Raw genomic sequence first — 12,699 nt, forward strand, 5'->3', positions numbered from 1 at the left:
AGGGTCTGAGCCCGTGACTCATTGTTGCCCGCCCTGACCCGGGGCCTGGGCTTCCATTGTTTTTCAGTTAGCGCAAGGGCTGCCGAGGGAGACCCCCGCGGACAGACTAATTCTCCGAACAATAACTGTATGTAGGGAGCCGGTGTGGTTCCCCGACGCCCCGGAGAGGGTCGAGCCCTGGTTAACCCTTTTACGGGGGAAAGCGGTAGACATGATATATCTTGACTTTAGTAAAACTTTTGATACAGTCTGGCATGACCTTCTCATAAACAAACTACGGAAATGCAACCTAGATGGAGCTACTATAAGGTGGGTGCGCAAAGGGCTACAGAGAGTATTTATCAGTAATTATCCGTGGTTCACAGTCATGCTGGAAGGGCATAATGAGTGGGGTCCCGCAGGGAACAGTTCTGGGTCCGGTTCTGTTCAATATCTTCATCAGTGATTTAGATAATGGCATTCAGAGTACACTGCAGATGATACCAAGCTGGGAGAGGTTGCAAGTGCTTTGGAGGATAGGATAATTCTAAATGATCTGGACAAACTGAAGCAACGGTCTGAAAGTAAACAGGATGAAATTAAATAAGGACAAATGCAAAGTACTCCACTTAGGAAGGAACAATCAGTTGCACATATACAAAATGGGAAATGACTGCCTAGGAAGGAGTACTTTGGAAAGGGATCTGGGGGTCATAGGGTCACAAGCTAAATATGAGTCAATAGTGTAAGGCTGTTGCAAAAAAAGGGAACATCATTCTGGGATGTATTAGCAGGAGTGTTGTAAGCAAGACACAAGAAGTCATTCTTCCACTCCACACTACGCTGATTAGGCCTCAACTGTAGTATTGTGTCCAGTTCTGGGTGCCACATTTCAGGAAGGATGTGGACAAATTGGAGAGAGTCCAGAGAAGAGCAACAAAAATTATTAAAGGTCTAGAAAACATGACCTATGAGGGAAGATTGAAAAAAAAAAAAATGGGTTTTTTTCGTCTGGAAAAGAAAAGACTGAGGGGGGAGATAACAGTTTTCAAGTATGTAAAAGGCTGTTACAAGGAGGGGGGAGAAAAATTGTTCTTAACCTCCGAGGATAGGACAAGAAGCAATGGGCTTAAATTGCAGCAAGGGAGATTTAGGTTGGACATTAGGAAAAACTTCCTAACTGTCAGGGTGATTAAGCATTGGAATAAATTGCCTAGGGAGATTGTGGAATCTCCATCATTGGGGATTTTTAAGAGCAGGTTAGACAAACACCTGTCAGGGATGGTCTAGATAATACTTGGTCCTGCCATGAGTGCAGGGGACTGGACTAGATGACCTCTTGAGGTCCCTTCCAGTCTTATGACTCTATGAATACTGTATATTAACCTGGTTATTTAGATGATTTCTGTATCACTATATTGATTTAACACAACAGGAGAGTCTGGGGGGGGAAAAAAAAAAACACAGGCAAGAAGGGAAGGAATGGCTTAAGAAAAACTACATCTCTGCAAACACATGAGGGTTAAGGAACAATCCCATGATTGACTTTGAAGATTTTGCCCCCTCTACAGCTAATCCACAAAACTCCTGTAAGCACAGGACATGAAAGACTTCTGGCAGGTTAAAGGAACATTCCCAAGAGAATCGGGTAATTATCAAGGGGAGGGACTAGAGAGACAGGATGGGGTGCCTGAAGAAGTTAGGCGTACCCAGATTACCGTCAGAGGATGGTAAGCCTTTAGGTAAATTAGGCATGGGCGTTAACTGTTTTAAAATCCTCTTTTCTAAATGTTTTGCTCTTATTGCTAAAATAAATAATACATTGGTTTTAAGAAGTCTGATCACCATATGCTTCTGTTCAGACTCCTGAAAGGAAGAACCACAAGTGTATGAAGTCAGTCAGACCTGCTAGGTAAGAACAGTTGATACACAGGATATTGTAGCCCTGGGTCTACTTTAAGAGTGGGAGAGTTGTGGAATTCCACCCCAGGATAGGTAAAAGCACAAGTCACCTGAGGGGATGCACTCAAGAAAGGCACAGAGATGCTGTTAGCCCTGTAACCATGACATACCCCTTACTCTGAGTTGCTGTAAATGTTATTTACAATAGTTTGAGTCCATAACATGTTTGTCTATAGGGTGACCAGATTTTCAAGGTAAACAAACACCTATGGAGGTAAAGGGTTTGGTGGGTGAGGAAAGGAGGAGAGAGACCACTGTTCTATTCTCTATATGTTAATCTTTCTTCCCTCTCCCCCCACTTTTTCTTCTCCCTACATCCTTGCTGCATTCTGCTCTGCATTTCCACTCTAGATATCTCATGATATCTCTCCCTAACACACACAGTACGCTCAATCTCTTTATACTAACTCTCAGTCTTTAGTCCCTTGTTCCCATCCCCACAATTCCCTGCCACAAATCGAGTTTTCACCCATGGTGTAGGGAAAGTGAGCAGAATGTGGACGCCTATCCTCAGCCTGGATCAGTAGCCAGCTACATACAAATGTGGTGAAGATCAGCTGCCAATAAGCTTGCCACTCTCACCAGTGTCAACATATATCTGATTATAGTTTGGGAGGAGGTGGTGGGGAAGTAAAGCAAGTGGGGGGGGGGAGCGGCACATTAACCAGGAGTTTTAATTAAATGTAGGGGGGCAATATTACTGTACAACAAATTAAGTGGAGGTCTCTGAAATGCATGCATGCTCACTCAGTGTGCAATCAGTTTCACCAATTTAGCTGGCTAGCAGCTACTTCAGGTAGCCAATCTGCTGGGATTTATATAAATCAGGACAGAACTCTCTTCTGTAATACTAACAGGAATATTAGAACAGGCCCTGAAATTAGAGAGACTTTGGATTTTTCAGGGAAACACTGTTACCTTATTTATAAAATCAGAGATTACACTGTTCACTCATATAAATACATAGTGGCACATGATCATAGTGCACAAAAGTCAAGTACAATTTTGGGTGGAGTGTAAGAGTTAATTATACATACATATTATACATTGTAATAATTGGGGCATCACAGGTTCTACTCCAACTGTGAGTTTAACTGCTGGAAAGTAGGTAAAGGTTCATAAACTGTCCCAATTATCTGTTATATAAAATTGTTTAAAAATAAATGCAAAAGACAGTCTACTAAGGCCAGCCAAGGACTGTGTTAAGATCACTTCCCGTAAACAAGAGGAGTATGGAACCAGAAATCAACAGACCCAATTTGGTGCTGCAAAAATTAAGCCTAATTGGTGGACAAAATAATGAGGAGGGGCTATTCCACTCAACATCCCATTTTTGAGGTCCCTAAGAAGAGACTTTGGGGGGTGAGATAGTAATGGAAATTTTTTGTTGTGAAACCCAGATCTTGGCACACCAATGGGAACCTCCTGTGCTCCCCCTTTTTATCCCTCCACTATCTTCCTCCTGTCCTCTCTCTGTTTCAACTTTTCCACTCAATCCTAAGACCAACTGCACCGCATAGCACCAGCATGACAAGACGAGGCAGCCCACCTCTGTCCAGCCTTAGAAGGAGCAGTGAAGGAGAGGAACCTGACAAGGCCAGGCAAATTACGTCCCTGACCAGGAAGGTAAGCCAGGATCCAGAGCAACAGCTGTTGTGGCCAACCTGCCAGCCCCAAAGCATCCATCCATAACTGACTAGCCATCTTGTAGCCGAAAAAACAACAAAAAAGCCATATTCCCCCCACCTCTTACTATCCTATCTCTTCATTTCCTGTGTGTCCCTCTGTTTTGTCAAAAGCAGAAAAGTACGGCCAGCTGCGAGGCCGCCCAGTGCGGCCAGACGGTGGGGTCAGCTGCTTGAGCGGCCCTGGGGTCAGCCACACTGGCTGCTGCAGAAGTCACGGACTCCATGACTTCCGCGACCTCAGTGACAGACACGGAGCCCTAGTCATAATGACTGCACCCTTCTTTCTAATGAGAAATGAAATATATGACTAGACTATATTTAGGAGGTATATTTCCTCATGATTTTTACCAAAAAAAAACCCACCAATAATTGTTGGATTAACAACACTTATCTTTGTCTAATTAAAACAAAATCCCTCTATTTAGTAGGAGAATACTGTTTCTTAATACAAACATCCTGATCTGGGGTTTCATCCTATAAATACGGCACGAAAACACTTCACTCTAGAGAAGGAGACAGTCTGGGTTAATTTTAAAAGTAGGTTTTTGCTTTGTAAGATCATCTCCGCCTGGAGCTGAAGGATGTTTGTACTTTGTGTTTTTCAATGAAAATACTGAAGATCTCTGAGGGTTTTTTTGACATCTTCCCTGAGTCAAATGCAAATCTTGTCTGCTCTCTGTGGTCATTAAAGATCCCACAGAACTTACTGTAAGGTCAAGTGTATTTGCCCCTGAACTCTGGACCCACCAAGTTTCACTTCTAACTATGAAAGTATAATATAGTATAATTCTGATTGCCACCCTACATGCCAAAGATATCTGCATTTCAGTAGCGAAGCTGTATGAATATTTGGCCCAATGCTGCTCCCATTTAAGTCAATGGTAAAACCTCCACTGACATTTGTACATCCTGAAGGTTCCCAACACCTACCTCTTAACCACTTTTGGCTCTTTACTTTGTTCATGTCACCTGCTACATTTGAAACAGCCTCCCACTCCAGGAGTGCCAACTATCTTTCCCTTGCTCATTCAAATTCCTCAAAAAAACTACTTCTTGCACTAAACCTTCCTGTGCTGCTTGCCTGAGTGATACTCATGATAGACTGATAATATCCTGGAATTAAGATTAACTTAATTCTGTAAAGTTTAACCTTATTGAATGAGGGTTAAGACATTTGGGGTACAGTGTATTAAGAATGCAATTGTGTATTATTGTGTCTTTGTATGTACTTTCACTAGTAAGGATGGGGAATGCTAATGTACTACTTCTGTTATCAACCCTTTGAAGCCACCCATCTGGAGAGGTTTGCACTAGGTCAAAATGGATTATCCAGGGACCAACAGACAAAGAATAAACAACCTTGTTTTAAACTGGTTCAAAGCCTTTTTCTTGATCCAGCAAACAGCCAGGTCCCCTGGTCCACAGAGGGCCCCATTCCTTAGGGTAGGGATGGAAGGCTTGGCCTGCTGAGGCCTCATAAGGCTGGGTGTTTGTTCTGAGCTGAAGCTGTAATGAACATGTAACATGTAACTTATAACTATAGCAATTACAAGCATTGACCATCTCTGAAGAGAAAGCAAGTTGTTATCCTCAGGCAACCTCTGTCTGTGCTGCAAACAACATAATGAAGGCAGAGAACGGTGCATCTTGGAAATACCATGGTGGGGGGGGGGGGGGGGGGAGAGAGTCTCCACTCAAAGGAAATGGCTGAGAAGCTAGAAGCCTCAGTGTGGGTGCCCTTCACTGGACCAATGAGGGGAAATACAGATGCAATTGCCCTGAGCTGTCACAATATCTTACAGTATGTGGGGTAACAGTCAGGTGCATCTGTTTGGGTTAGATTATTGGCTCTTCTTGAGAGGAAAAACCCACTCTGGTTGGTTTTAAAACAGAATGCAAATTACTACTTTGCATTAATGGCTACTTCCTTTTCAAATCCTCTTATAAATATTAATCCTAACACCATGCTATGAATTGTAGATAAGGATTATCCCCATTTTATAGATGGGAAAATTGAGACAGAAGTTAAAATAACTTATCCAAGGCTGCAGTGGAAATCATTATTCAAGACAGGATTAGAACATGGGAGTTTCTGGTTCCCAGTCCTTTGCACAATCTTGGCATATATAATACTAAATAATATTGGATCTTTACAATACGCTTCATACAATTACAGCTGAGTAATTATTATTAGGGATGTGCTTTGTAAAGCACCATGCCCGTTATCAATGTGCCAAACAGCAATAATAGGTTTGCATTTTATAAAGAACTGTATACAGGCCCAGCACTCCTGAAAACAGGTTATTTTTGCAAATTGTTGTGTATGCTCCTATCCCCATGAATTTGTAGAATAGATTTCTATTTAGTAGACTGCTACACATATTTCCAGTAATATATCATTGTTATGCTTTTGTTTTGTGAAGCACCATCTACATTACTATTGCTATTTAAAAAGTAATAGCAGCACTTTATAAAACACAGTCTTACCTATATTGCCAGTGCTACACAAATAATAGAACTGTTTTGCAAGATCCCATGCTTTCCCCCAGCATTTGGTATGAGAAGTGCTATATAAAGCATATAAACAATAATAGGCTTGCGTTTAAGCGGTGTAGTTTCTAATGCTGTAGTAATAGGTCTAACATAAATAGCTGCGTATATGTTTCCACACTACTGTATATAGATTTGTGATTACAGAAGTGCTGTGCATGTTTCCAAGGCTACAGGAATAGTTATTAGGTTTGTGAAGCATCTTGTACGTTTCCAGAGCAATACAAATCACAACACAAAGTGAAATATATGTAGTGCGGGTTTGTGCGTATCTCCACTATCACAGACACTGTAACTGTGTCTGCGCGAAGCCTCAGGTACGTTTCTACAGCTAAAGATATTGTCAATTACTCCCGGCCCGGGGGATACGATACCTTCCAAGCCAGCAGCAGCACGTTCATAATGGCCAGCAGCGGGCAGGGCCCGTTCTCGTTCTGGGTGATGATCGGGGTATTCTCCTCCTTCCAGCGGACCCACTTGATGTGATAGACCGACTGGCCGGGAAAGCGCTCCTTAGAGGCAGACAAGAGCTGAGCCGCCGCCGTGGGCCCATCCCCTCCGGGGCTCGGGGCCTTGCCCTCCGCTGCCGCCGCCACCTCCTCGGCATCGCTATTGAGCTCGGAGCTGCTCGGGCAGCAGGAGTGCAGGTTGGAGAAGGACTCCAGGGAGTCCAAGCTCCGCGACTCCTCCTCTGGGGGGCTGGGGTCGCCGCTGCTGCCGGCCTCCCCGGGGCCGCTCTCCAAGGCAGGAGCCGCCTCAGGGCTCTCAGTCACTGCTGGCTCCGCGCAGTCCGCAGCGGACCGGCGGTTCTCAGTGGCAGACACAGGAGACCCCAGCGCGGGAGGAGAGTCCCTCCCGGGGCCCGCAGCAGGCGGGGGAAGAAGCAGAGGGGAAGGACCCCACTGCCCGCCGCCCTCCTCAGCAGTGACGGGTCCATCCCTGCCACTACCCCCGTTAGCCGCCGCCTCTTCCTCCACTGACCCCTCCAGGATGATTCGGCCCGCAGCGCCCCCGCCGCCCCTCTTCAGCGCGCCCGGGGGCGGCGGGGGCTGCGCCAAGCTCTCCATGGCCGGCCCGCCGCCTGCCCGCCTGCCTAGCTCTCTACTGGCTCCGCAGAAGCAGTTCCTTCGCCAGAAGCGCCCAGGACGCCATGACAGCGGCAACGGCACCGCCCCTAGGACGTGTAGGTGGGAGAAGAGCAGCTTCAGATCGCCGCTGGGGTGGGGAGCGCGCGCGAGGAATAGGATAGGCGCGGCCTAGAGGCTTGATTTGAGTCTGGGGAGGGGCGGAGCGAGGAGCTGGTTGTACGCTAGCGGTGGCGGGCCAAGAGCGACGCGAGCCCAAGGAAGCGAAGGGCGCGAGAAGCAGGTTACGCAGCGCCAACTGGTTTGAGTCCGAGAGGGAGCGGCGCGGAACTGCGCGCGGCCCAGCGGCGCGAGCCCGAGGGAACGGGTTGGGAGGGTGCTAAGAGCAGGAGGCGCGCGCTCGGCCCAGCAGCAGGAGGAACGCGCTAGCCAGCCCGGCTTGACAATTTCGGATGTGGTAATTGCAATATCCCGTTGGACATCCACTATGTAATTGTGTGCATGGCTAGTGCCTTCAGGATGCGTAGGGTAGGCACCTGTTTCCTAAGCCAAAAAACAACTACAAAGCCGACTCCCTATTCCCAAGCAATATCCAATTTGCTGACTTAATCTCGGGTTCTCCATTTTATCATACAGGCTGAAGTGTTTATGTGTCTTTCAAGATCCACATTTTCCTTTCAAAGCCAATAGCCGCTTTCCTCTCCCCGGACACAACAGTTTGCTTTTCAGTCTCAAGTTACTCTGTTACTTTGCTAATGATGTCTGTGAACAAATATAAGGCACAATACAGCTGTGTGAATGAGATGTGCCTTAGATAGTTTTTAAGACCTTTCAATTCATTGCAAGCCCTGCACGAGTTCTGGAATAGCGTGTTAGGAGCGGGCAGCGCACACTGCTGCAGCGAAAAGGAATCTGGGCTCACAACAATTACGTTTGCAATGATCTCTCACTATTTTGCAGGAAGTTGAAACTCGGGGCATAGGACCTGCGCAGAGGGCTCCGGTCACAGCCTTTTTAAAGAAACAGTGCAGCTGCTTTCCTGAGCGGTAACAAAGAACATAAGAACGGCTATACTGGGTCAGACCAAAGGTCCATCTAGTCCAGTGGTTCTCAAACGTTTGTACTAGTGACCCCTTTCACACAGCAAGCCTCTGAGTGCGACCCCCCCTTAAATATATTAAAACAGTATATTTAATTTATAACACTATTATAAATGCTGGAATGAAGCGGGGTTTGGGGTGGAGGCTGACAGTTTGTGACCCCCCATGTAATAACCTTGTGACCCCCTGATGGGTCACAACCCCTAGTTTGAGAACCCCTGATCTAGCCCATTATCCTGTCTTCCTACAGTGGCCAATGCCAGGTGCCCCAGAGGGAATGAACAAAACAGTAATCATCAAGTGATCCTGTTGCCCACTCCTAGCTTTTGGTAAATGGGCTACGGACACCATCTCTGCCCATCCTGGCTAATAGCCATTGACTAGGACCAAAGGACTATTATGTTCTTCCAAAAGGAATTGTAACATAACCAAGATGAAAACCTCGCAAAGTTCTCGCTTCCTATCAATATCAGGGATCTGAGGAAGCTGGTAGAAATGTCATCCGTAAAATATTAAAGACCATCTCAGTTCCAGGGAATTATTTTCCTTTCTCTATATATTTTTCAGTGGTATGCATTATCGTTTGCTAACCTTCTATGCTTTAAAATGTTATAAATGTATGGTTAATGTAAACCATCATTAAAAAAACTAATGTCACTTTATGATTGAAATTGAATACTAAGCAAAATCCCCAACTGAGATAAAAATGTGAGTTTGTAAAATGAAGGGTTGATATAGACTTGTGAGGCAGGGGCAGGTAAGAATTTACTTTCTCCATACTCTTATCTGTCTTTGTTTCTCACTCTCAAAATCCCTCGGTCTCTCTTGGTGTTATTTAAAGTCTTTGGAAACAATTACTTCAGCATGAGTAGCTTCCTGTGAAGCAATGGAAGTTCTTGTAACTTACCTAGCCCTTCCTGTGTATATGCTCATGTAATAATTCTTACAGACAGCTCTTCCATTTGATTCAAAAGTAACTCAGCCTTTGTAACTTATTCTGTATAATATTCTTCTACTATTTTGCCAAGACAACAGTAACTAAAAGCAAGTGTTCAAAGCTTTAAAATTTAAATATTAGTTTGATGTTTTAGTATATAGTTGACAGCATCTGAAAAGCAAACTATAAAACTGGATTGTGTCCTCCTCTATTTTAAAAAAAAACTTTTCAATAGAAGCGCATAATAAACAATTACACACTTTTATAAATTGCTTATTGTTGACTTTTCTTGATAATTTTCTCATTGGGTCAAAAAAATAACAGCACCATCACAGACAAATGCTATACCATTTCTGAAGTCAGACAGAATGTGCTGTAACCTGAGGGAGTTGTGGGAAGAGGGTTATATTTAAATTTGACAGTAGCACTGTAACCTAACAACAGAGGTTGCAAATGTGTTAGTCTCACTGTAACCTGAAAGCAGGAACCGTAAGCAAATCTTTCGCTGTAATCCAGCAGCATTTTATGTTACCTTATAGCAGTGCCGTAACAAGGGCGAGGCGAGTGAGGCACTTACCTCGGGCGCACAAAGGGGAGAGGCGCAATCACCTCCTCTCCGCCTCCTCCCCTGAACGCTCCGCCCCTGCTTCTCTGAGCCCCCGCTTCCCGCGAATCAGCTGTTCGCACGGGAAGCCTGGGAGCACGGAGAAACAACCGGCGGCACGCTCAGGCCCAGGGAGGCGGAGGCGGAGCAGAGGTGAGCTGGGGCGGGGAGCGCAGGGCCGGGTCTAACTTTTTTGCCACCGCCCCAAGCAAAAAAAAAAAAAAAAAAAGCGGGGGTGGGGGAGGAGGCGCTGCCGTGGTGCGGCTGGAGAAGCGAGGCACTGCCGCGGTGCGGCCGGAGGAGTGGGGGGGGGGCACGGCACGGCCGGAGGAGCGAGGCACGAGGGGGGGGACGCAGCCGGAGGAGCGGGGGGGGCGTGGCCGGAGGAGCAGGGGGGGCACGGCACAGCCAGAGGCGCGAGGGGGGGGCGGTGCGGCCGGAGGAGCCAAGGGGGGGGCGCGGCCGGAGGAGCCAAGGGGGGTGCGGCCGGAGGAGCCAAGGGGGGGCGGCGCTGCCAGAGGAGCGGGGGGGTGGGCGCAATTTTAAATTCTTGCCTCGGGCGCAAAAATAGCTAGTTACGGCTCTGCCTTATAGGGACATTCTAAATTGACAGCAGAGTTTGAATGTAAACTGGCAAAGTAACCCAACAATAGAATTTGCATATAAATCTGAGACTAGCACTGAAATTTGACAGTACGGTACATGTTTAGATTAAGAGTGTTACAATTCTGGAGTGAGCTATACCTTTGTCTGTTCTCTCAGTCTTTCTTTGGGCACCTCTTTCAAGTGGCAGACTTATAACTTCTCTGAGTTGGAATCCTGTGATTCACCTAACTTTTAGATGGAATCACCAAGTTACAGCACCCCGTTTACCAACCATATTTCTTCAGCAGGTCCAACTGTCTTTGGCCCCTACTGAAGTCTTCTCTCTGGGAGCTGTGACTAGTTTGTAAATACAGTGACAGAGTACAGCTTGTTCAAAATATAGTATTATTTATTTATTCATAGGAACATAACAAATAGAGCAAAAAAGGATTAAAACAACAAAAGCCTAAATATACATTGTCTTACCTAAATTTAGCACCTGATTTAGCCTTGGTAACCTCTGCCTCATTTTCCTGAGGACTAAGCTGTAGCCTGCTTTTCTGCAGAGACTTTGTCTTCTCAGGCTCAGCTTTTTAACCACTTTCAAGCTCTTTGTTGAGAGTTCCTGCCTCAAAAGCCCTGGAGTTTCAAGCTGGAATCTACCCTACCTTCTTGTGGGATCATACCCTGATTCCACATTAGTGAAGATAAACCTCAAAGGAATTTTCACCTCTTTTGCTGTTTGAGTACTGGCCATTGGAGCGGTCTACAGCCATTGATTTTTGTTTCCTGCAAAGCTAAATAAGGCTACGGTGTTGGCTACACTAGAGAGCTTACACCAGCATAGCTGCACCATTGTAAACTCTCTAGTGTAAGTGCTCTAAACCAATAGTAGAGAGCTCTCCCATCAGCTTAATTACTCTGCCCATGCTAATGGTGGTAGCTTTGTTGGTGGGAGAAACTCTCCGGCTGACATAGCACTGTCCATACTGGCACTTAAGTTGGCATAAGTTATGTCACTCGGGGTAGCTAATTCACAATCCTGAGCAACATAATTTATGTTGACTAAAGCTGCAGTGTAGCCATAGCCTAAAACTGGTTTAACTCTTACTCTTTAGCTAGCAATACAATAACCACCTAAGCCCACAGAGATATATGTATAACATTCATAAAATTAATACAGCTAACTCCCACATTCTCCAAGAGCATAGTTGGAAAAGCTGGAGATTGAAAATGCAGAGGTGATGGATGTGAAGAGGAATAATAAGTAGTGGAATTGATTGTGAAAGAGAAAAAGAAGACATGAGGAAGGAAATGGAGAAGGATTATTTTCTTCAAATAGGTTAATCAAGTAGTGGATAAAGGAGAAGTTGCTGACAATTTATTTAGATTTTAAAAAGCCCTTTCACAAGGTCCTCATAAAAGACTACTAAAGAAACTAAATACTCCTGGTGTCAGAAGTAAAGTATTGTCATGGATCAAAAACTGGCCAAGAGACAGAAAACAAAGACAAATAATAAATGGCAATTTTTCATCATTGTAGAAGGTTAAAATGAGAATACTTCTAGTTTCTATACAAGCACCAGTATTGATTAATCTATTTATTAATTACCTGAAAAAAGGGGTGGAAAAATTTGTAGATGACACAAAATTATTTAGGTTAGTCAAGTCCAAAGAAAACTGTGAGAAGACTGTTAAACCCTGAATCATGAAGGTCCTTTCCAAAACTTGCTATTTTAGCATTAATTATTACAATATTCTTGTTATTCATATTAATGTCCAATCCCTCTTTGAATCTTGCTAAATTTTTGCTCGGTAATATCCTGTGCCAATGACTTCCATAGTCTTACCATGCATTTCCACATAACACTAGAACAAGGGGACAATGAAATTGAAAGGCGACAAATGTAAAACTGATAAAAATAAATACTTTTTCACATAATGTGCAATTAGAGTGCAGAACTTATTGCCACATATGTGGTTGAGGTCAAGAATTTAGTAAGGTTGAAAGAGGGCTTGGACTTTTATAAACACAAAAAGAATATCCAAAGTTGCAATACTAAATTTTTTGAAAGGATATAAAGCCTTATGCTTCAGGGTTTAAGCCAATTTCTAACTACTATTAAGATGAGCTCTTAATCAAAATGAAATTATTGAATATCTGCCTACAGGCCCGATGACGGGGGAGAGGGGAGCAAAGGGGGCAATT

General features: G+C 44.7%; 1 protein-coding gene across 1 annotated transcript in view; it reads right to left on the bottom strand.

Moving 5' to 3' along the window:
* MINDY2 (MINDY lysine 48 deubiquitinase 2) overlaps positions 1 to 7,246 on the bottom strand; it is a 115,564-nt gene extending 108,318 nt beyond the window's left edge. Inside the window, exon 1 of the mRNA XM_065412009.1 lies at positions 6,554 to 7,246. Coding sequence (XP_065268081.1) covers positions 6,554 to 7,246 — 693 coding nt within the window. The remainder of the gene's footprint in view (positions 1 to 6,553) is intronic.
* Positions 7,247 to 12,699: the final 5,453 nt, after the last annotated feature.

The sequence above is a fragment of the Emys orbicularis genome, chromosome 10, assembly GCF_028017835.1.
Source record: "Emys orbicularis isolate rEmyOrb1 chromosome 10, rEmyOrb1.hap1, whole genome shotgun sequence".
NCBI lineage: Eukaryota > Metazoa > Chordata > Testudines > Emydidae > Emys > Emys orbicularis.